This window comes from Dipodomys ordii, unplaced genomic scaffold, assembly GCF_000151885.1.
Source record: "Dipodomys ordii isolate 6190 unplaced genomic scaffold, Dord_2.0 Scaffold188, whole genome shotgun sequence".
NCBI lineage: Eukaryota > Metazoa > Chordata > Mammalia > Rodentia > Heteromyidae > Dipodomys > Dipodomys ordii.
Window position 1 is genome coordinate 2101169 of NW_012267404.1, and position 25176 is coordinate 2126344.

The following is a 25176-nucleotide window of genomic DNA, read 5'->3' on the forward strand; positions in this document are numbered from 1 at the left end:
TTCACCTCCTCCCATGAAAGTCTCAGTCTCCTCCATACATTTGTATTTGTTGTTTAATCATACCTCTGACCAGGTGGACTGAGCAAGAAATAGGAAGATAAATGAATCCTGCAGAGAGAGAGAGAGTTTCATTTAACTTTATCCCCACCCCCCCCCGCCCCCCAGCCAAGGCTGGCTCCCCAAAGCTAGTTTTACTGAGGTTGTTTGCTATAAGCAAAGCAAATTCCCAGAGGTTTCCCAGAGATTGCTGCCATCCTGTGCAAGATGACTGCTCCCACCCTCCCGCCCACCCACCCACTAATAAGACATAATGCCTGTCCTATTTTGGGTAACAATTAAAGGGCCTCCGGGTGAAAGCAGAAAGCTGTTTATTTTTCTGTTACATCACTTTGCCTTCGAAGGCTGCTCTGTGCTCGGCGTTTGCCGGTGATGCAAGCGGCTCTCTTCCTCCAGCAGTTGGATCGTTCCCATCTCACAGCACCTCACAGGTCTCCCCACCACCACCCCCCCACCCCGAGCAGTGCACTGCTGAAGAGAGGAGAGAGGAGCTGTTCACGAATCAGCTGCAGGTCCCTGTTTTGAAAAGCCAAGATACAGACAGAGAGAGAGAGAGAGGAAGAAAGGGTGGACTCCTATGTGACCTGTTCTGAGAACAAACCCAGGCACCCTCTGAATTCCAGAAGATCTGTTCATGTGTCGGGCTATTTTTTCGACTGCATGGAATCAGAAAGAAGCAAAAGGATGGCAAATGTCTGCATCCCCCTGAAACGAATTGCTTATTTCCTATGTCTCTTATCTGCGCTTTTGCTGACTGAAGGGAAGAAAGCAGCGAAGCCAAAATGCCCTGCCGTGTGTACTTGTACCAAAGATAATGCTTTATGTGAGAATGCCAGATCCATTCCTCGCTCCGTGCCTCCTGATGTTATCTCACTGTAAGGCCCGTAAGCATTTTGATATTTAATTTTATGATTGAAAAAAAATTCCAGCTTGTGGATCTGGGGTTTTGTATATGGTGATGGAAAGGCAGAGAGAGACAGAGAGAGAGAAAGATTCCTCTTGCATGCTTGGCCATTTGACAGCCTTAACATTTTGCTGCATTTCCAAATTTTTGATTCTTGATTAACTGCTACTGAACATGCTTAGACACCCCCCCCCGTGCCCCCCCCCCACCGCTGCCCTGCATTTCCCTGGGCATTCATAAGAGAAACCTGTAGCAGTTTCATCCGTCTTTCTTACTTTTCACCTGGGAAGAAGCAGTATCGTACTTCATAAAATAGGGTAAAAATAGTGAGTTGGATGCTAAACTGGATTAACATAAGGTTCGTTCTCTCTCTCTTGTCTTTGTGTTTTTCATGTGTGTTTTGTTTTCTTTCAGATCCTTTGTGAGATCGGGTTTTACTGAAATCTCCGAAGGGAGTTTTTTATTCACACCATCGCTGCAGCTCTTGTGAGAAATACTTATATCATGGCTATTTTTTAATACATAGTGGGATAATGATGATAAATAGTACAACGGGACTCTGGAATATAGTGGAATAAGCCTTTCTAGTAAAAACAAGCTTAATATTAATTTTGTCGCATGTGATGCTATTAATTGAGAAAGATCAGCAGAAGGAAAGGTGATAGGTTTGCTTCTAACTTCCCACCAACGGTGCAGGTTGCTACTTGCCATGGTAAATGTGCTAACCTGTGAGGCTGTCTACTCTAATGGCTATTTGTGAAGTTGTTGGAATGTGGTGACAAAAATCTCAATCCCATAGCACTATTTGACTTTCATTTTTAACTTGGGAACTTTGGTGATTTTTGCCCTGGAGTTTTTTCACATTTGTCAATGCAGAACCCAATATAACATATGCGCTCAAGATGTTGCCGCCAGAGAATCTGGTGCAGGCTGCTACTTTGTGTGATTTAGCATGTAGGGGGGAAAAAGAAAACCTTCAGTTCTTTCTAGGTAATTCCTTAAACTATCATTTCTCAAGAGACTGCTTTCTCATCTCATCTAATTTATAGAAGGAAAGAATATATTTAATTTAGGGTTAGTGCACAGGATTACTTTCCACTATGTGTTTTGAGTTGATCACAGGGGAATCACATATTTAGTCTGTGCCTGCACATATTAATATATCTATATATATACATATATATATATATATATATTTGGCTGAGAAATCAGATCTCTTTATAGGTGTAATGTAACATGTATAATTTGTTCAGATGTGTAATGTCTGGCAATTGGAGTTCTGGTTCTTAGAGCAATATCACATGGGGGAAAGGTCAAGAGGTCCCAGTAGTATCCGACAACAGTCTTGAGTTGGTAGCTAAAGGAAATTAGTCAATTGTCGATGCATTGAATTTGGAGTATTTTAACAGCATGATTCAGGACTGGAGTTTTCTGCTTGTTTTTTGGGGTTTGGGTTTGCTTGCTTTCTTGCCTTACTTGGCCATTTTGGCTGTTTGAGATTGTATATACTAAGCAGTAAGGAACTGAAATTGGAGAGCCCAGAGGGAACTGAAATCTCACCTTATCTCTCACTAGATCTTAGACATGTAATTTCGATCAAATGATTCAATCTCAGTGAGCCTCAGTCTCCTTCTCTGTAAAATGGAGACAATACACATTTTGAAGAGTTCTTATCGGAGATGAATAAGAAAAATTCTTGGCATGGCATATAGAAAATCCTTATATGTTATATAAAAGCCAAGGCATTTCATTTTGATGTAAAGATGAAAAAAAAACCTAAAAGTCACTAAACCTATTGTTAGGGCTGTATGAAATCCCAAAGCTGGCCTATTTCATTAGATTTGCAAACTTGATTGAATGTTTCAACTTATGCAACAATTGTGGCTATGTCCTTCCCCAAGCTTATGTCTCTGAGGAGTCAACAACTGAGTAGATGATTCTCAAGGGGTTTCCCAAGGGCCAGTAATGGATTACAATAAGTGTGAATATATTAAACAAATCAAAAAATGATAGTCTTTAGTAGAGAGAAGGGAGAAGTCAGTAATGCTGGGATCCTCCCACAGCATAAGAATTTGCTATACGTGAGAAAGTGATACATTGGCCTTATGCTGGTTATTGGTTAAATAAATGGGTCGCTTAAAAGATATCTTTTTGGTGTACCCAGATACCTCCCTCCCCCAGTATAGATCAAGTCTTAAAAGAAATCTCAGTTATACAACTAACTACTTATATTGTGACATTAGATGTACATCAGCTATCACATCAAAAAACCTGGATTGATCTACGTAAACAGTTAGCTTTATTTTTGTTGGGTGGGTGCAGCCATGACAAACCCTGCTGGGCAGTGTTGTAGAAATAGAACCCGGCTGCTGCATGGTAATGTGATTACATGTATTTAGAATCACAGAGGGAAGCCAAGGGATGGGTTTTAAATAGCCCACACCAAGTGTGTGCCATGCCCCTCTGTCCCATGCTCTGAGTTCCTATGGAACATTCCAACCCTTATTTCCACAAGCAGGTCAGGTTTCAGAAATAACAAAAGGGCGAGCAGTCTTGCCCTGGATGTCCTCAGTTAACTCCCATTGGCCAACCTCAGCTGTGTCATGCTGATCTTAGGTAAAACTAACAGGGGTCAACATTGGTCTCTAGTCACCAGGATCCTGTTCCTAAGGCCTTTGTTCTCCACACATCCTGCGCATCACTCCCTGCCTGATTCCTTCTATCCTCAAGGAAAGGTCAAACAAGACCATTTTCATTGAGTAGGAAAGTAACAATAAGGATCTGAATATGAGCTGTATCACCGTATAATAATTGTGGGAAAACTTGTACCACAGATAGAAAGAGGGTACATGAGTGAGACAAGGCCATCCAAGTGCCCTTGAACTCCCACTTGAACTGCCAGTCTGCCTCTGGAACCTTAAGAGCCCAGTGCTACCATTTTTGGGGGCCTAGATCTCATCCATTATTGCTTGGGAGTAGCTATGAATAATGGCATTTGTATCCACAGATCCTCAAATATGCCCCTTAGTTTGTCAAGAGAGAAACTTCAGAATCAATTCTGTTGGATCCATGTGGAAGGCAGTTGGTTTCATCTTCTCATTTTTTTTTTTTTTGTTTCTTGAAAGGAAAAAGAAAGATCCCATTCCTATCACTTACCATAGCCATCTGAGAATGTAGTTATGGCCCAAATGCATCCTCAAGCCCTTCTGTAGAAGTATTGGTCATAAGGTCAGCCTGGGATAAAGAGGAAAACATACGTAGTACCTCATTCTACACGGTGTTTCAGAAGAGATCCTGGTAGGCCGTGGCTGGCAGCTTGTGTTGGAGAACAAGAAAAACAAAAGCCCACACTGCATGGAAAGGAGAGAAAGAATAAAAACAATCCAATAAAAATTTCTCAGATTAGTTGTGAAAAACATTTTCTATCTCACTTATGGTTTTAAAATACACACATAGACACACAGACACACACACACACACACATACATACACAACCCTTTTCCAAGCAAATGCAATTTTATCCATGTTTTTTACAGGGCCAGTTCAGAAATGTAACGAATCAGAATGATTCTGAACTCTAGTTTGCTCTTAGGAATGACAGTGGTACTTTCAGTGATCACAATTAAGAGGTGTATGTTTCACACATTCCAGCCTGTTCTGGCACAGCTGCAGGCTGAAGTCCACAGTGATGCAGGACAGGCAAAGACTTGGTGTCAAGAGGATAAAATGTTGCCACATAGCTGTTGGTTGATGGCATTTTAATGAATATGCTTCCTGCAACTCCTAAGAGGGTTCTCCTTGCAGGGAGTGAATTTCAAGGGTAGTTTTGGTATCATACTCAGAAAAATTAAGTTAAAATAAAAAAGAGAAACCTATTAGAATTCGATATGGCCAGGAGGTGGAGAGGGGGGAACTATTCCAGTGAGATTTGGTCTTATATGAAATACAGAATTGATTTTCTAGGGAGAAAATAGCAATTTTTTAAAATAAATCCACAATTGTCACATAAATCCATAACCACCGAAAATTAAAAACTAAAACAAAAAGCAAAATAGAATGAACCAGAAATAAGCCCATCTTTACTAAGGCTTTAATCATTCAGTCCTTGAAAATAATTGTCAAAAGGAAAATATCATGGCCTATCTTACCTTAAAGAAATTGCCAGAGGGGTGCCAGTGGCTCACACCTGTAATTCTAGCTACTCAGGAGGCTGAAATCTGAGGGTGACAGTTTGAAGCCAGCCCGGGCAAGAAAGTCCATGACATTCTTATCTCCAATTAACCACAGAAAAACCAGAAATGACACTGTGGCTCAAGTGGTAGACTGCTAGCTTTGAGCAAAAGGAAGCCAGGGACAGTGTCTAGGCCCAGAGTTCAAGCCCCAGAATCAGAAGGAAAAAAAAAAAAAAGACAGAAAAAGAGGGAGAGAGAGCGAAAAAGAAAAAAAGACTGTCATTTTTTGAGCCACACTCCCACTTTGCTGGTTAATTAGAGATAAGAGTCTGATGAACTTTCCTACCACGGCTGGTTTTGAATCATAGTCCATGGATCTCAGCCTTCTGACTAGCTAGGCTTACTGTATGACCCACTAGTACCAAGCTCTATCTCTCTTGACAAGTATGAGAAAAGCTGGGTGCTTTTCAGTGACTAGAGAAGCCGTACCGCTCAGCTGTGAGGTATTGGAGAAGTTGTTAACTAGTTGTACATAGATAGGTATATTCTGGGTTTTGCCTAGTAGATGCTCTCACAATAATAGACTGGAAAGGAAATTTTCAATAGGTTATTTTGTCTACATTTTGCCCAAGATCCAGAAGTTTGATTGGTAACTTCTTAATTAATTATGGTAGCTGTGTACAATATTTTTTTTGGTTGTTTTTATTTTTCCTGAAAGCACATTTCATCCTGCTACCTCCTCAAGCAAGAAGCCCAACTATCAGGCCCCTTACATCCATACTCACTTCCAGCTGGACAAGTCCCCTCTGCAACAACGTGAGAGACTAATGCCTCTTCCTCCTCCTCTTCCCCAGCACCAAAGCTCATTGAAGCACAATCATCACATTTCCACACCCCCCTCCCCACATTTAGTTCCTGTCCCAGCCACCTCCATCACCATGTGTCTTTCCTGTGTCACCTTTGTGCTTGGAAAACTTTAATGGTCCTTATGAACAGAGAAAATCTGAGCACTGTGATTTGCGTGAACAACACTTGGCATACTTCTATTGGGGCAGAGTTTTCACTCACAGCATTGACATTACCTCCATGCTCTGCACCCTCCAGCTCCATCCATACTAGAGTGAAATATCTCATTCTGTGACCTGAACTGTCACAGTCTACGGACTTCTCTGTTGTTTGTAGTATTCCCTGCCACCCTCCAGGACGTTTATGCTTGTATCTGTCCCAAGTCTAACATGGAAGATCCTCAGTAGACCATGGTGCTGGGAAACAGCCTAGGCACCATAAATCCAGACTCTGCTCCTATGTATTTGCTGAATCCATGCACTGTCCATCAAAGACTCTGTTTTACTATCAGTGGAAAGTCCTGGTTGTGTGTTAATCCTTCCTTAGGTTTGGGATACCTATTTGAGGTCACATAAACTAATAGGGTGGAAAGAGGGAAAGTGAACCCGAGTCCCAAAGACCTATTTGCTCAGAAAGTTAGGACTTCAAACTTCTTCTGTGGACATTTCCAGAATCTCAAAAGCAATGTCCTTAAGCCTTTCCTGAGACTCATTGTTTAAGTCCTTTTTTCCTACTTTGATTTCACATTTACACTGCTGCTTGCTAGTTGTATGCTTTGGAACAAGCTTCATCAAGCCTTGGTAGCTGTATGTACACATTGGAGACTAACCACCAAAGCTGTGGTGCAAGATTACAGTAAGGATTAAATGAAACAGGGCACAAACAGCCCAGTTCCTGTAACTCCATGAACATTAGCTCTTACTATAAGGCAGAAAATCACTTTAATTTGAACCACTGTAACATCAGATTAGTGTCTTGACTGTATAATTTGTGTTTACCTACAATCCCAGCTTTAAAGTTTAGTGGAGCTATACCTAGGTCTCTGTTAGAATCTGCTACGAAATCTTTTAAAATAAGAAGTATTCACGATCATAACTCTCATAAGAAATGTGGACTACTTACCTTTTTTAAAAAAATCTCTCACTGGGTCTGGGAAGGTGGCTCAGTGGTAGAGTGCTTGCCTTGCATGCCTGAGGCCCTGGGTTCGATTCCTCAGCACCACATAAGCAAAAAGAAAAAAGCCAGAAGTGGCGCTGTGGCTCAAGTGGTAAAGTGCTAGCCTTGAGCTGAAGAGCTGAGGGACAGCGTCCAGGCCCAGAGTTCAGGCCCTATGACTGGACCCAAACAAACAAAAAAAAAAATCTCTCACTACTCCATAAGAAAATAACTGGCACCACATTTTGTAAAACATGTCAGATTTTTTAAAAAAAATAATGAACACTGGCTAGTTTTCAATGAGTAGTCTTTTGTTTAGGATATAAATAAGCCTAAACTAAAAGTCAAGCAACATGACTCTAAATCCAGTTTGTACACCTATGAGCTATGTGATATTTAATAGGGCACAAAATATCACTAAGCCTCAGCTTCGTTATGAATTAAATACCAGAGAGAGAAATTATAGCTCTCAAACTCAAGTGCTAATGAGAGTTGGGTAGTAAGATAAATGAAAGACACATTTGGGCAGGAGACAATGGGGACTGGTGGGGACTGAGTTAAGACAGAGAATATATGTCTTTCTAAAAATGGTATCTTTAGCTCCTGCTAATTATTGGTGATAGAAATTCAGTACATGGAGATGGGGGGTGGTCATTGTTTTCCTAAATATTTTCAGAGGAAAGATGAATCTGGAGTAGACTGTTAAATAGGATGAACATCATTTGACATTTGAGGACCTTCATATTAAATTATATCAATTATACCTAAGATTTCCTCCTGTCTTAAAATTCTATTGTAGTATATTCTCTTCTATAAATTTATTTTATATAATATAGAAAATGGCTCATTAAAGAAAGAACAAAATTATTCGTCAGTTCCAACAAACAAGTAAATTTGATTGGTAATTGAAAGAGCCTCCTAATATAAAGTTGACTATTATAAAGTTATTGATAGACTAATACTATAATATCTAACCTCCAATATAGTCCAAATGGATCTTACTGGGACTTCCAATCGTGGCTGATGATCAGACAGTATTTCAATATCCCTTCCATGGAGCAAACATTAAAGAGGACTTGTTGGGTGTATGGACATAGCAAACTGGCAGGCACTTACCTCTGTAAAATGTGACTAAAAAGCAAAGATTCTCTAAAAATTACAAATGAAAATGAATATGTACAAATGCATACTTCTCTGTGATACTGAAGTTTGAACTCAGGACTACATGCTTGCTAGGCTGATGCTCTATTACTTGAGCTCTGTTCCAGCCCTTCTTTGAGTTACTTATTTTTTCAGATAAGGTGTCCTGGTTTTGCCTAGACTATAGTCTCAGACCATAATCCTCTTCCCGATGGCCTCCCACATAGCTTGGATCACAGACACCTATCTTCATGCCCCACTTCTTGGTTGAAATGGAGTCTCATTAACTTTTTTGCCCTTGCCTTGGATGGCCTTGAACCATAATATCTACCTCCTCTTGACTTAACAGAGAATTCTTTATGAATAGCATTGGATTTTCTCCACATTTCCATAGATAAGACTTTTGGAGTCTTCTTAGAATTACCATTGTTGGATAGTGTGTAAACCATCCAAGGCATGCTTTGACTATGGACATTGGCACTGTATATTGTTTGGTACTAAGCACCTAATTTATCTCATATTTTTATTTCATCATCATGATCACCCTTTTGCTGTGGTCGTTCCCTGCAGTGGTGGAGATCAAACTTAGGGCCTGGTACATACTAGGAAAGAGCTCTACCTACAGAGATACATCCCAGCCCTCATAACCATTTGCAGTGTATATATGACCATCTCCACTTTCCTAGATGAAGTACTGAGTCCTCCATGAAACTTCCCTAATAGCAGTTGAGGTGAAGTTCAAACCCTTAGCCGGCCCTGGCTTTAACAGTTCTGTTGACTTCCTCCTTGAGTGGTAAATCACTGGGCTTGACTTTGCAGAGTTTTGTTCCCCAAATCAAATTCCTCTCCAAGGGTCAATCCTTTGCCATTGACAAGGGCATTGAGGGGAATGTGTCCTCATTCCCAGAGACAATGGTTGAAAAGGAGCTTCAAAGCGCTTTGAAAGGGTTGCAGCATTGCTGGCAAGAACTTCTAGTTTCCCTAGGATTCCACTCTCATTTGTATGTGTACGTTCTGGTCTCCTTGCTTAAGGAAAGAGTCAGAGAAAGAAAGAAGGGGGACAAAACAGAGCAAAAGAAAAAGACCTTATTTACTTTAAAGTTACACCTTAGACTAGTGTTCTCTAAATCTGTATCCCAGGGAACACTTGTTTCAAAAGAATAAAGTTCTGTGCTCAACTAAATTAGAGCTACTGCACATTCGAAACCCTGCCTGGCCACTTACAATGTAATGCACTTTGGCATCGAAAACTCTCTGCAATTATTTAAAGCTGTTTCATTTTTCGGTCCTACTATCAGTTCTATAGAAAATACTTTGGAAATGGATGCATGTGATACTTGTATGTATTTATTGTTTAGACTTTTCTCTTGATCTAGAAGGGCTAGATAATGATGCATAGGCAGGTAATTTCCTCTATCCTAGAAGAGAAATTTAACTATGTGTCTTGATAAGAAAAACAACTAAAAACAAGTTTGTTGGCATGGATTCATTGATGTAATATCTGGGGTTCTGGTCTCAGCACTAGGCTCTCTACCTGATTAAGTAGCTTGACGGGTTCTTCTTTAGGCGCATCCCAGTAGATCCTCCTTCTTGCAGAGAAGTAGATGGTCCCTTGCAGCACATTGATCAGGTGGGAAAAGGTTCCTGAGCTTAAATGTGTAATCTGAGATGGGCACCATGGCTCATGCCTAAGTATTCAGGAGGCTGAGATCTGAGGATCATGGTTTGAAGCCAGCCCTGGCAGGAAAGTCCATGAGACTCTTATGTCTATTTAACTACCAAAAGAAGCCAGGAGTGGCTTGGGTAGTAGAATGCTAGCCTTGACCATGAAAGCTCAGGTACAAGGCCCAGGCCCTGAGTTCAAGCCCTAGAACCAGTGTGCATGGGTGTATGTACATTGTACACACAATGTACACTCTGTTTGGGTCTAAAAGGGAGTTTCCTCATAGTGAATATTCATTTCATGCACAGCTCAATGATTAAAGGATCCAGTTATCAATAAGATTCCAAACTTGCCTATTTCAAAGGTAATTTTCTTCTGAAAAGTCTAAATTTATTTAAAGACAGAAAAGATTTGCATGGTTAAAAAAAATAATAACCTGGTAAATTTCCTTAACCCTCTTTCTTAAATGTACTCTACCCCCACTTTTTTTTCACACTAAGCTCTCAGTCCCTGGAAGGTTTTGTTGTATTCCAGGGAATACATTCTGGGAAATACTGGGCAAGGCTGCTCTGGTTTGCAGCAGCAATTGGGCAGAGCTGAAGGCAGTAAAGGAAGCTGGCCTCACTCATGGCTATTAACCAGTTCTAGCCAGAAGACTAGGCCTGAAGCCGGAGTCCAATTCTGCCACTTACAGACTGCAAATTACTTTTCCCCTCTCACCTTGGTTTTCTTTGTATTTTAAGTGGAGAATATAAAGCCAATATTAGTGCAGTCCTTTGAGGATTAAAGCGAGATGCTTGTAGCTAATGTTGAGCCCTGGTGCAGACAGGCTTTAGATAAAATCCTAGCACCTTCCTGGTGTTCCAGGAGCAAACAGAAGACGATCTTACAAAAACATCAGCCAAGTGAGCTGTTGGCCCACGTGTGTCAACTCCAGTAAAAAAATCTTTGAGTTCTGAGGCAAGAGGTAGTAGCCTACAAAATTAAGACACAAATCCATGCCCAGGAGATCCCTACAAGTCTAAAATCTATATCCCTATCCTGGTCCACTACTGACAAAAGAAATAACCTTTGTCAATTTACTTACCTTCTGCTGACCTGTTTCTTCATCTGTAATTAGGGTGCTGGTGGCTCATGTCTATAATCCTAGCTACTTAAGAGGCTGAGGACTGTGGTTCAAAGCCAGTCTGGGTGGGAAAGTTGGTGACATTCTTATATTAAATTAACCACCAAAAAAGCCAGAAGTGGTGGTATAGCTCAAGTGGTAGAACATCAAACTTGAGAGAAAAAGCTAAGGGACAGTACCCAGGTCATGAGTTTGACTCCCAGTACTGGCATACAGACAGAGAGAGGGGGAGAGAGGAGGGTGGGGAGAGAGAGAGAGAGAGAGAAAGAGAGAGAGAGATTACTAATACCTCCTCCACTCTAGATTTATGTGGAGCCAAATTATTCCAATCAATTCAGATTGAAGAGGTGGTAGTATACTTAAAGAGGAGTTGAATTACATTGAAAACTGTTTTTCAAGGATGAGAGTCAAAAATACCTATCAAATAATGTACTCTTGCACGGATGCCTCCCATTTTAATGCTTCCCTGTCTGAAGAGCGTATTTTTAAATATTCAAATGTAGATTATTCACATGGCACATACATTTAGAATATGTGCATTTAGCCAAAGTGAATCATCAACCTATTATTAATTATCATTCAGCCAGCCCTATTCTTCTGGATAAAGAAGAAGATTAGTAACAAGCAGAGGGTCTGAATCACTTTGGCAGTGTTCTATACAAGTTGCCAAGCCTCTCTTGTGCCTTTGTATCTTTCAACAGCTTGCATCCCATATGTTCTGTGCTCTGTCATTTATACATATACACTCATATATCCTGACCCATATATACCTTGGAGAGTACTTACTGGTATTTGCGCACACTTCCCGTGGCTGCTAATAACAGGACTGTGCCCATCCAAATCTTGAGTTTCCTTAACAGTCCAGTTAAGATCCTTTGCTAAATCTAAAGCTCATCTAGCTGATATTTTATGCTTGTGTTCTTTGCTTAGATGTTCTTTGGTAGAAACACCAGGGCAATGTTTATGTATCTCACATAATATATATTCAAGAAGTTGTTTTGTTATTGTAATTCCTATTTTAACAGACAACGGAACAGATTCACCTACATAATGTCTTGACAGATAAGCACAAGTGGCAACTACAAGATTTATTTTCTATTTCATATTTAACAAATTGTAGCCTCTTAAGTGACAACTGGCTTCTGGCTGCTCACTCTTCTTTATCCAGAATAGTCTTCACAGCGGGAGGAATTGTGTGGGAGTCTCCTAAACCATCTTTCTCCATAGCCAGGAGAACCTGATCTGGGTAGAAAAGATGTAGATTTTTCATGGGCCAATGACAATTCTGATGGCAGTGAAGATGTTGCCCGAGAGGATCTGAAGGAATGTCACTGAAGCTGGGGGCCTGGCACAAGGCCAGTGACCAGCCTGGTTTGAGACCATGTTCTCAGTAGAGATAGCACTCCTTCACATTCAGCCCTCTGCAGACCAGCCTCCTTGCCCCCAAAAGACTGCCCGCCCTGCTCTTTCACAACTGAAGCCTACAGTGCTGCAAGTACAGACTCACATACTTTTAAACCTAAATGGGACCTCAAGCACTGTCCAGCATAGCCCCCTTACGTTACAATATAAAGGAGACGTGGCATGCTCAGAACACACAGGGTTTAAAACCCAAGCATGCCCGGCTTCTGGCAGGCATGGTGGCTCATGACTGCAACCCTAGCTATTCAGGAGGCTGAGATCTGAAGATCTCAGTTCCAACCCAGCCTACACAGGAAAGGCTATGAGACTCTTATCTCCAATTAATCAGAAAAAAAAAAGTGGAAGTGGAACTGTGGCTCAAGTAAGCAAAGAAACAAAGCTCAAGGACACTGCTTTGGCTCTGTGCTCAAGCCCCAAGACTGGAACAACAACAACAAAAACAAGTCAGATTTCTTGATTTCCTTTATAAGGTTTCTTCCCTGGCCTCTGGGAGTGGCAAGACAAGAAATCACTGTCAGAGCCACACCAATACAAGGGTGTTCCCAGTCCTTTCACTCTGGACCATGTCTATGGCCTTTCAGCTGTACTTAAAAAGGCCTCGAACCCCTAGCCAGATCTTCCTTCTTAGACCCTCTGCTCCTGTCGCCAGTTTCCCTCTGAGCTATGAGTTGTGTGCTAACACTGCCACCCGCTTTTCAAAAGCTCCTTTGGGAGTAAATTCATTCAATTGAGTTTTCGTTTAACCAAAAACTCCCTCACAACCTCCAGCCCTGGTGCTAACATGCTGTTCTTGATGAAGAGCTGTGCTCTGTGGGCAGCTGGAAGAGGAACCAGGGTTAACAAATGTCCTAGAGGTCAAACCTTCGGATCACAATGTAATAGTAATGATAGATTTATGAAAACTTTTTTTAAAAAAGGGAATGCTATTCTAAATGACTGTTGAAATTAAGTATACAACTTAAGATTCTTCTAAGTCAAAGTTGCAGGATGCTTTATGCACAGAACAAAAATATACAACTGAGTACTGAATTCATTAAATACCCAAAATAAATAAGAGAAAAAACAATAATAGAAAGTTAAAACAATAGATTAGAAGCAGTGGGAATAAAAAAGGGGCCAGAGATGGGGCTGGGAAGGTGGCTCAGTGGTAGAGCACTTGCCTTGCATGCATGAAGCCCTGGGTTCGATTCCTCAGCACCACATAAGCAAAAAGAAAAAGAGCCGGAAGTGGCGCTGTGGCTCAAGTGGTAGAGTGCTAGCTTTGAACTGAAGAGCTGAGGGACAGTGCCCAGGCCTAGAGTTCAGGCCCCACGACCGGACCCAAAAAGAAAACAAAGAAAAGGGGGCCAGAGGCATGGCTCAGTAGTAAAGTACCTGCCTAGCAAGTGCGAGGCACTGACTTCACATATGAATCAGTCAATCAATCAATAAATCCAAAATTTGATCCTTAGAAAAACCTCCACAATAACAGCCATTTGGAAGAGCAACACTCACAGGTTGGAGAGACATTAATTATTCAACTAAAAGCTTTGGTGATAAATGTTTAGAAAAGAATCAAGGATATATCTCACTTGATATATTAACGTGAACTCCAAATGGATTAAAGAGGCCATGATTTCACAGGAAAAGAAGCATTGATAATATTAAATATTGGTAAGGATTTAAGACAGACATTTTCATACTCAGAGTTGGACAGATAATTTGGTAAAGCTTGCATAAAGTACTAGAGACTTAAAAGCCATCTACATTTAGCTGGATGCTGGTGGCTCACACCTATAATCCTAGCTACTCAGAAGGCTGAGATTTGAAAATCATGGTTCAAAGCCAGCTGGGGCAAGAAAGTCCACATGACTTTTATTTCCAGTTAACCACCAAAAAAAGTGGTAGAGCGTCAGCCTTGAGCACAAAAGCTCAGGGTTAGCACCCAAACCCTGAATTCAAGCCCTAGTACCAGCATTTCAAAAAAAAATAAGATTATTGCTAGCAAGTTTACAAAATCTTTGGTCTCTCTTCAGGCTAACAAGGCCATCCAAACTATAAACAAATGTACATGATGTTGTTGTGAGGAGGATTGTTACAGCTCACTGAGGGCTCTTGCTATGTGTAGTGATGGGGACAGGAAAACCCATAGCCCCTCAAGGCCCCACAGCAACTGCTGTAGTTAGACTGTTATTAGGAGCAAAGAGGCCTTGGTCATCTTGGTAAAGGAATTATTAGAACTGACCAGGAAGGCTGTCTGTGTCTCCAGGAGCTTTGAAATAGCCTGGGCCACATTCCAGGTAGATAATTGAACAAGAATCCTTGAGGGTGGAAATGAGTTGTCAGGATTTTCAATGCTTCCTGGATGATTCCCAGGGCAATCAAAATTGCTGCACACTGACTTAGGACCTGATTCAGTTCTAGGCACTTGCCCTATGCCACCACACTTCTTTTGGTGAGATCTCCATATTCTTTTTTGCTCCTGGATGTTCATTGCACATATGCTTTGCCTGCCATAGATCCAACTCAACCCTAAAGAATTTCCTTTGCTCTTAAGGATATCATCTTAGCCCAAATTACTTTTCTAAGTCATGCTATTTGGACCACAGTATGCTGCTCAATCTAGGGATTGACTATTTGGGGAAGAACTAAGTATTTATTACCAAAATAATCCACAGAAAAGGAGAGAAGTTGGGTAGCATCAAACATAGCCATGCTGGTGTGCCACAAGTCTGTTGTGTGTGACCATCATGTGAGATAGCATCATGGCTTGTATCAAGGCCAATAGGATGCCTGAACAGAATCTGACTCAATTACAAATCATAGAACCCAAATCTTACATTTCTCTAAGCCTGGTGGCAATAGCTCATGCCTCTAATCCTAGCAGCTTAGGAAGCTGAGATCTAAGGATTGTGGTTCAAAGCTAGCCAGAGCAAAAAAGTCCATGGTTCACACCTGTAATCCTAGCTACTCAAGAGGCTGAGATCTGAAGATTGTGGTTCAAAGCCAGCCTGGGCAGGAAAGTCTGTGAGACTCTTACCTCCAATAAACCACCAGAAATCTGGAAGTGGCACTATGGCTCAAGTGGTAGAGCACTAGCCTTGAGCCAAAGAGCTGAGGAACAGCACCCAGACCCAGAGTTCAAGCCCCACAACTGACCCCCCCTAAAAAAAGGCCATGAGACTCTTATCTCCAATTAACCACTAAAAAGTAGGAAGTGAACCTGTGGCTCAAGTGGTAGAGTGATAACTTTGAGCAAAAGAGCTCAGGGACAGCTCCTATTCCCTGAGTTCAAGCCTTATGACTGGCACCAAAAGAAAAGAAAAATCTCTGAATGTCCATTAAAATATAAAGATTATTGTTTCGCCCTTTTTGTAGGACACTATAGGAATCTGTGATTTCATAAGAAGCTTTTTATTGAAATATAATTAATATACATAAAAAGGTGCATATCCTGAATCCTTCTCAATTTTTTTTTAACAAAATCAACACATTTATAATCAGCATTTGGCTTGTTACCAGGTCAAGACCCCAAAGTATTCCTTGGTGCTATTTAGAACCAGCTTCCAAGAATAAACATTACCTTAAATTCCACCAGTATAGATTTGTCTTACTACTTTTTGTACTTTATGTAAGTGAAATCATATAAGATATACTTTATTGTGTTCTGGATTTTTTTGTTCACATATTGACCTATATTTTTGCATGTGGTTATAATTTTAACTAGATTTTAGTAGATTTTTGGCCCTTGAAATATATTCCAACAAACTTTTGTTGTTGTTTTTGGTCATGGGGCTTGAACTCAGGGCCTGGGGTCCTGTCCCTGAGCTTTTTTGCTCAAGTCTACTGCTCTACCACTTTGAGCCACAGCTCCACTTCTGGTTTACTGGTGGTTAATGGGAGAAAAAAATCTCATGGACTTTCCTGCCTGGGCTGGCTTGAACCATGATCCTCAGATCTCAGCCTCCTGAGTAGCTACGATTACACACATAAGCCACCAGCAAGTGCCTGGCTCCAACTATCATTATTTTAAGCAAGAACTGTGGTTAGAGCTGAGGACATACAAAACAAATAAGGGTAAAGTCCTTGCTGTGAGCAATGTTTGGTCTAGTCGTCATTGGAATTTACTATGAAATGAATTCTTTGATAAATAAATATTTATGCAGTATTCATTATGGGACAGGTGCTGGGGATAAGCAGTGAACCTGCAGACAATACTGGTGGAAATCCTTTCTTTTCTTTCTGAGACATGCATTGGCAAGTTCTGCTCACCAACAGCCACTTGCCGCTGTCTTACAAAAGGTTTACCATAGAGGAACTAAGGGTGAAAGCTATTTCTTTCTTCTGGCAGCTTGGAGTGGGCTATGATGGTATTCCTGGTTAATGGTAGGGAAGTTTTCAAATTCTTGAATGTAGGAAGCACCTGTCTGTCTATACCAATTTCTACTTTATTCTATGCCTGTACAGAAGGGGATAAAAACCCTGGAGCCTGTGGAACCATTGGCTGACAACTTACACTGGAATAAGGCTGAGCATCAAGATGCTTTTAAGAACCATAAAGTGAAAAGAGCACAGTTATGATAAAAGTCATGAACCCTTGAATTTGCTTCAATAACAAGACGCTCTGATGTGAATCAATTCATTAGTGCTGGCTTTTTGAAGCCTAACAAATTATTTGAATATGAAATTGTGACAGCAGAGGGAAGAAGACTTAGAAGTGAATCTAACACCACACCCGGACTGATGGTTTAGGAAAAAATACATTTTGTTTGGCTTACCCCACCACTCCTATTTTTTATGGAAGATATTTCAACTCTATATAACAATTCACTCTCACTCTGGGAAAGTGGCTCAGTGGTAGAGTGCTTGCCTTGTATGCATGAGGCCCTGGGTTTGATTCCTCAGCACTACATAAGCAGAAAAAAGCCAGAAGTGGCACTGTAGCTAAAATGGTAGAGTGTTAGCCTTGAGCTGAAGAGCTGAGGGACAGTGCCCAGCCCAGAGTTTAGGCCCCATGACAGACCCCCCCCCCAAAAAAAATTCACTCTCATGTGCGTATCTTTCAGCTTCAAGATAATTAGTCCATTTGCAATGTATCTCTAGCCGCCTGATGTCCCTCATTCCTTGATTATTATTTCTTTTTTATACCAGCCCTGGGACTTGAACTCAGGGCCTAAGTACCATCCCTTAGCTTTTTCCCTCAAGGTTGGTGCTCTACTACTTGAACCACAGCTTTTTGGTGGCTAATTGCAGATAAAAGTCTCATGGAGGGCTGGGAAGGTGGCTCAGTGGTAGAGTGCTTGCCTTGCATGCCTGAGGCCCTGGGTTCGATTCCTCAGTACCACATAAGCAAAAAGAAAAAAGCCAGAAGTGGCACTGTGGCTCAAGTGGTAGAGCGCTAGCCTTGAGCTGAAGAGCTGAGGGACAGCAGAGTTCAGGCTCCACGACCGGACCTCCCAAAAAAAACAAAACAAAATAAACTACTCAAGAAAAGCTGGAAATGGCACTGTGCCTCAAGTGGTAGCGCACTACCTTGATTGAGCCCAAAGAGGCTCAGAGCCAGTGCTCAGGAACTGAGTGCAAATCCCATAACTGGCAAAAAAAAAAAAAATAGTCTCAAGGACTTTCCTGCCAGGGTGGGCTTTGAACAATGATCCTCAGATCTTAGCCTCCTGAGTAGCTAGGATTACAGGGGTGAGCCATTTGTGCCCAGCTCCTGCTTATTTAGAAACAAACTCATAGTCAAATCACTTACTAGTTTCAATGTAATTCAAACTAGTTCAGAAAGTGAAATCTAGTTGTAATCCCCTGGTTAGCAGGCAGAGGTAAAGAGTTATATTTAATGCCTAAACTTCAAAAGTAAACATCACAAGTTTACTAACAAAAACCAGAATTATTAATGTGTTATATTATTTTATTTATATTTATATTATCACTAATTTATTTAGTAGACAAGCCTACTATTTGGCTTAAGGCCTCTCTTTTAAGCCTTTTGTTCAGAGAAGTTGTCCAAAGAGTTCAACAAAGCGTGGGGACAGTTGCTTTTTCATCAGTAATTTTGAAACCAGTTCCCTGTAAATTTTGAAATGACAAATTTGTCCCTGTGAAGGCATTTTACCAACTCATTGGTAATATGATGGTCTAAGACTCTAATTCCCATCTTTAGTCTGTCATATTCTCAAAAAAGAAGGTTGATGTTCACTGTGGATGAACGTGATGCTCATCAAGGAAGTGTCAATGAGGTAGGAAATACCTCAGTACCACTGGGCATTGAGCTAAATTTTACTATGTCTCCCAGGATTAAACTCCCAAATCACCATCATTTTTGCATTGAATGTTCCAGAAATTCTACAGTCTTTGTCATGATAGCCTGCAAAAATGTCTATTTAGCTGCACCTGCTGGTATTATCTGCTCTGCTTATAACTCAGAATGCTTCTCAGGGCACGTGACAACTGTCACTGGGGATGTGTGGGGCCCAAAACCTTCAACCAGCCTTTGATGAGAAGATAATTAGGAATAAGAAAGGCTGCAAAGGCTTTTCTATATAAATAGCACTGTAGAAAACAGACATTCAGATCTTTTTCTACATTCAACACCCCTGTTCATTTTTCTGAGAGATAAAAGCAGCAAAGACTGTCAATCTGTCAGTTTAACCATTTTCATTATGTTCTTTTTTTGGGGCAGGTTATTCACATCGAACTCCTTTGATGTGATCAGTGATGATGCTTTTATTGGTCTTCCACATCTAGAGTATTTGTAAGTAAGGGGAAAAAAATTACAAATGATTCCAGACAGGTTCTCTCAACTTCCTGCCACTGTCTGACCAAATGTATTATAACCTATTGCAGATTCATAGAGAATAACAACATCAAGTCTATTTCAAGACATACCTTCCGGGGACTCAAGTCTTTAATTCACCTGTAAGTATGTATATTGTTATTACTATTTACGCTTGCTAATGCAGTAAAAGCACCATGCTATGAGTGTCTATGAAAATTTAAGAACCCAAATGATTTGTCTGTATGCATGCTGTGCTCTCTCTTTCTCTCTGTCATCTGTCAGCATATTCTCAGGAAATTGATCACTATTAATATTTTTAGCCTAAACTGCCATAATTAGAAAGCGAGCTAAAGCAGGGAAATTATATGACTGAAATAACTTTTTTATATCTACATCATTACTCACTTCATAGATAATTATGGTTGATATTAACTGCTAATTTGATATTAGCTGGGGGATTTTTCTGTATAAAATCTACCTTTATATACATTTTAAATGAATATAGCCAAAGGCAATATCTACAGGGTACCTAACCAACTTGTTTTATAAATTTATCAGTGGATGATTAATATAGTAGTCGTTCTTAACAGGGGGCAATTTTGTCTCCCAGGGAACGTTTAGCAATATCTAGAGACATGTTCGCTTGTCACAACTAGGGAATGTAATTGGCATCTAGTAGGTAGAGATCAGGATTGTTCCTAAACAGGATAGTCAAGAATTATCTAGCCTAAAATGGCATAACAAGGAGATTGAGAACCTTTAACAACATGAACTCTACAACTTGCTTCTTCTAGTTTCTTCTACCTCTCTGTCTGTCTGTCTGTCTGTCTGTCTGTCTGTCTCTCTCTCTCTCTCTCTCTCTCTCACACACACACACAGAGTTGGAGGCATAACATCTTCCCATGTAAGAGATTAGGAAAAAAGATCATGAAGGGAATATATAACTAATGAACTAATGAGTTATGAATCTATAAAAGCATCTCTGTACTGATTGGATTGATTGGCTATTCATCCACTTGGTGACTATTATTACCCAAGTGCCTACTCTAGGTCTCATTAGAATTAAAGATGTAAGAGTTCTATGTAGCATTGTCATTCTGTCAACCTTACCCTAGTCTCTCATAGCACTGGATTCCCAGCTCTGTTCTAGGCCTAGACTGTAGCAAAGGAAAAGAGCAGACAGAAAGAGCTGCCCTCCAGGGGATGTTCCAGTATGCCACATCAGTCATCCTGTAAGTGAACTAGGCCTCATTCTCTTTTGCTCTTTGGTTTGCAGAAAGGGGAAGTTAATAGCCTGATTTACTTTACTAAATTGTATCTTTCATGGCTTTTATGAATAGCCATTTTATAATAAAAACATCATCTGCAATGCTGCCCTTTGTATCAGCTATATAAAAAGGTGCAAATATGACTGTTCACAGGATAAATGTTATGCAGTTTTATCAAAGAGTACAACACTGCCAAACTTCATTCTTCAGACAAAATAAAACAAAAGCAGTAAGTATATGGAAGGAGAAATGAATAAGCATGACTTCAATTTGAGGTCTGTTTCCTTCACATATATACAGAGGTCCCAGACTGATACTTGGCATCAGGGGGCCTGCAGAAAGAATACAAGGCCCTCTCCAGGAACCCGGACTCCATGTACTCAGGAGTACCCTTTCCAGCCCAAAGGCTTAGACCTTTACTCAACCTTCCTACAGGAAACAAGAGAAAATGTCCTCTCTACTTCATAGGAAAGGAAAAGAAGAAGGGAAAGGGGCAAGGAAGGAAGACAGAGGGGAAAAAGGAGAGGAAATGAAGGAAAATGGGAAAGGAAGAAAGAAAATAAGTTATATACCCCCATATAGAAGATCATACATTTTGCTTGACGACAGAGCATTGTTTCTTATCAAATGAATAGGAATTTTTTTTGGGGGGGTCCAGTAGTGGGTCCTGAACTCTGGGCCTGGGCACTGTCCCTCAGCTCTTCAGCTCAAGGCTAGCGCTCTACCACTTGAGCCACAGCACCACTTCTGGCTTTTTTCTTTTTGCTTATGTGGTACTGAGGAATCGAACCCAGGGCCTCATGCAAGTGCTCTACCCACTGAGCCACCTTCCCAGCCCCATTCTGTATCATTTTTTTTTTGTCGGTCGTGGGACTTGAACTCTGGGCCTGGGCGCTGTCCCTCAGCTCTTCAGCTCAAGGCGAGTGCTCTACCACTTGAGCTACGGCGCCACTTCCATGAATAGGAATTTATCTGTGATGCAAATGAAGTCCCTGTTTTAGTGGTATGGAAACTAGAAAGACAGCTTGGTATAGCTTGTGCTTCCTATCTAGAAACTTTCAAGATCAAAGGAACACCAAAGGCTGCCTTCAAAGAGTGAGAGGCAAAAATTGTAGGAGTCATACAAAGAATGAAAAGGAAGTCCCACCTCTCCAATTTGGTACTGGAGGCATGAAGGTATGGTGAGGGAATGGGCTGAGGCTGAACAAACAAAGATCTTAGGTCTCCAGCATCTTTAATACTTATTAGGTTGATTAGACAGGTTCCATCTACAAAAATGACAGTGCCATATGGCTCCTTCTACACAGTTTCTATGATGTGAGTTGCACTTTACAAGGAATAAGACCCGCAGGGATGAGTATGATCCAGTCCCACAGTGGAGAAATTCATTCTAGAGAGAGGAGTTAGGCAAACCAGTGTTTTCTTACTATGTGAGTGTATGCCTGTGTTTTATTCTCCTTCTAATTATGCTGTTCTCCAAGGCACATTTCATTCTTCCTTTCTGCTTGCCTGCCTGTCTGCCGTTTTTCCTTCCTGTTTTTTTCCTTTTTTTCCTTCCTTCTTTTTCTCTTTTCTTCCTGCTTTCTTTCCTTCGTATTTTCTTTCCATCCTGCCTCTTTTCTTTCATGTCTTACTTTCTGCCAGCCTGCCTGCCTTCCCTCCTTCCTTCCTTTCCCTTCCTTCCTTCTTTCCTTCCTTCCTTCCTTCCTTCCTTCCTTCCTTCCTTCCTTTTTTTCTCCTTCCTGCCTGTCTTCCTTTCTTCCTTTTAAGGAAAAGATGGAGTAGGCAGTACTTGAAACCCAGATGTCCCTCTGCTGCTTGTACGCCAAGTTCATTTCCCACTATTTACTGCTGATAAATTCAGCATTTGTATGAGCCATTAGTTTCCCTTTGAAGTTTTTAGGTGGCAAAGGCACTTTTCTTCACCTCTGACCCCCTTTCCCTAATTGAAAGGCAAATGATCAAGCAGAGAATGATTACCTCACCCTCTAACCTGCATACCCTTCAGAAGAGTTTACAAAGCTGTATTATGCTCTAAATACATCATAGTTTCCAGATGACAGCAGGAAAGAGAAGGACAATAGCACCATCCTCATAGATGCACTTCAAGATGAAGGCAACCCTGAGTATAAGCCACTCCCCACTCAGTCAGCAGTAAAGCCAGACATTTCCCAAGATCTTTGGCAAGACATTAGTAATGGCTCTACCATATCAGTTATAGCTCGACCAGAAGCTTTCATTGATCCTTCCCTGAGAAATGATTTGAACAGTAAATGTGACTAGAGAATGAAGAGATCCTGAAGATAAGAGCCCCCACATACACACACTTCTTTTTGTTGTTGTTGTTGTTGGTCGTGCAGCCTGAACTCTGGGCCAGGGGACCTCCCCCCTCCCCGCCCCCAACTTCTTACTTTGCAGATATGAGGTCGGAATTCAATGTACACTTTTAGACTTTTAGATCCAATTTGTTTCCACTACAGTTTAATATTCAAACTGTGTCAAGAACAATAAACATATCACTTTAAAATTATATCACTTTAAACTTATCTCACTTTTTTAAATACATCTGTTTCATTAGAATTGTCTTCTAGAGTTACTTATGAACAACTTAAAAGTTACTACAGGGCTGGAGATATATGGCAATGGTAGACTGTCTAGTATGTGCCTGAGTTTGAATGATAGAGCTACAAAAAAAAAACTACTTAAATATACTTATCTTACCTGTAAGGTAAGACTCTTCTTCCCTAAAAAATTAGCTCTCAGAAAAAGGTGAGTGAGCCCGGCATTGGTGGCTCACACCTGTAATCCTAGCTACTCTGGAGGCTGAGATCTGAGGATCCTGATTCCAAGCCAGCCAGGCAGGGAAGTACATGAGATTCTTTTTTTTGGGGGGGGCGCGGGGGTCCAGTCGTGGGGCCTGAACTCTGGGCCTGGGCGCTGTCCCTCAGCTCTTCAGCTCAAGGCTAGCACTTTACCACTTGAGCCACAGCGCCACTTCTGGCTTTTTTCATTTTGCTTATGTGGTGCTGAGGAATCGAACCCAGGGCCTCAGGCATGCAAGGCAAGAGCTCTACCACTGAGCCATCTTCCCAGCCCCAATGAGATTCTTATCTTTAATTAACCAATAAAAAGCTGGAAGAGGAGCTATGGCTCAAGTGGTAGAATACTAGCCTTGAACACAAAAGCTCAGGGATAGTCTCCAGGCCCTGAGTTCAAGGACTAGCACAAAAAAAGAAAGGGAGGAGTGAGAGGGAGAGAGAAAAAGGGAGGGAGGGAAGGAGGAAGAGAGGAAGGAAGGAAGGAAAGAGGGAAGGAAAGAGGGAAGGAAGGAAGGAAGGAAGAAGGAAGGAAAGAAAGAAGGGAGTCTTTATGGTTAAGAACCTATAACACTTCTCTAGAGTCAGAACCTTCTCTTCATTTCCTTATTCTGAGTCATTGCCCTAATATTATTCATGTGCATTAGTTAGCTTTTTTTTTTTTTACTATAATGAAATGCCTGAAGCAGGCTAACTTTATAAGGAAAATATATTTATTTAACTCAGAGTACAGGAGGTTCAAGAACATAGTACTGGCATCAGCTTGGGTCTAACAAAGTCCTTCTTGTTGGCAGAGTCCTGAAGTGCACTGACCAATGCAAGAGACCAGAAGTGTCTGTGTCTCTGTGTCTGATCTCTGTTGCCTTTTTTTATTTAAATAAAGCCAACAGGACACAATCCTGAGGCTTCAACCAACAACTTTATCTAAAACTAATCACTTTCCGAAGACCCCACCTCTTAACTCTTAAGAGCATTAGCAATTAGACTCCTGCCTGCGTTTGATGTGACTAATCATATTCAAACCATAGCACCCTACCTAACTTTAATGTTTGAATAGCTTGTGTATGTCAGCAAAAATAAAAATTAGTTTATAGCCAATGCTGACCAAAATCCTTGAATATCATTAATGATTTTTGTTAATATCCATTGAGCTGTTTTCTCTTAGGGATTATTATAGCTACCAGGATTGTTGACATGAAATGATAATATTCTGTGGGGAAAATTATCACCAGTCTACTTCTTATAGAGTAGCTACTGGTTGCTCAGTGCTATGGAGGCACCAAGAATATGTGTAACAGTTCTCAAACTTTGGGTGCCTGTGCCCCAAGTCAACCATGCTTAGCCTTAGTCTTTGCTTGGCCCTCATGTGGACATCTGTGTGAAGAGGTAGTATGATGTAGGGGCTGAAAGGGGAATCTCTCATCAGGCTGCGGGGTTCAAATCTTGGCAGCCCTCAGGCAGATTGTATTATTCTACTTTGTCCTACTTGTTCACATGTAAATGGGAGTAATCATTACTTATAAAAATGAGAGTGAGGAAGCCAGGCCTTAGTAGCTTACACCTGTAATCCTAGCTATGCAGGATGTTGAGTTCTGAGGATCGCAGTTCAAAGCCAACCCTGGCAGACAAATCTGAGAGACTCTGCTCTCCAATTAACCAGAAAAAAAGGCTGAAAATGGAGTTGTGGTTCAACTGGTAGAGAAACAATGCTCAGGCCCTAAGATCAAGGCTTAGAGGTGAGGGTGACTTAGGAATAGCTAGTTCCTAAGGTTATGAAATTAAATTAGCTCATCTCTGCAGAGTGCAGAGCCTTATGTCTAGTAAACCCAGTGTATAAGAAGAAACTA

At 41.0% G+C, this 25176-nt stretch overlaps 1 protein-coding gene across 3 annotated transcripts in view; it reads left to right on the forward strand.

Moving 5' to 3' along the window:
- Positions 1-352: 352 nt before the first annotated feature.
- Positions 353-25176, forward strand: part of Lgi1 (leucine-rich, glioma inactivated 1) — a 37740-nt gene continuing 12916 nt past the window's right edge. For 2 of the 3 annotated variants that reach the window (XM_013034351.1, XM_013034354.1), the window contains exons 1-4: positions 353-932; positions 1376-1447; positions 19150-19221; positions 19314-19385. In XM_013034351.1, coding sequence (XP_012889805.1) covers positions 718-932; positions 1376-1447; positions 19150-19221; positions 19314-19385 — 431 coding nt within the window. In that variant the 5' untranslated portion in view covers positions 353-717. The remainder of the gene's footprint in view (positions 933-1375; positions 1448-19149; positions 19222-19313; positions 19386-25176) is intronic. The other variant, XM_013034353.1, reaches the window with a different exon arrangement.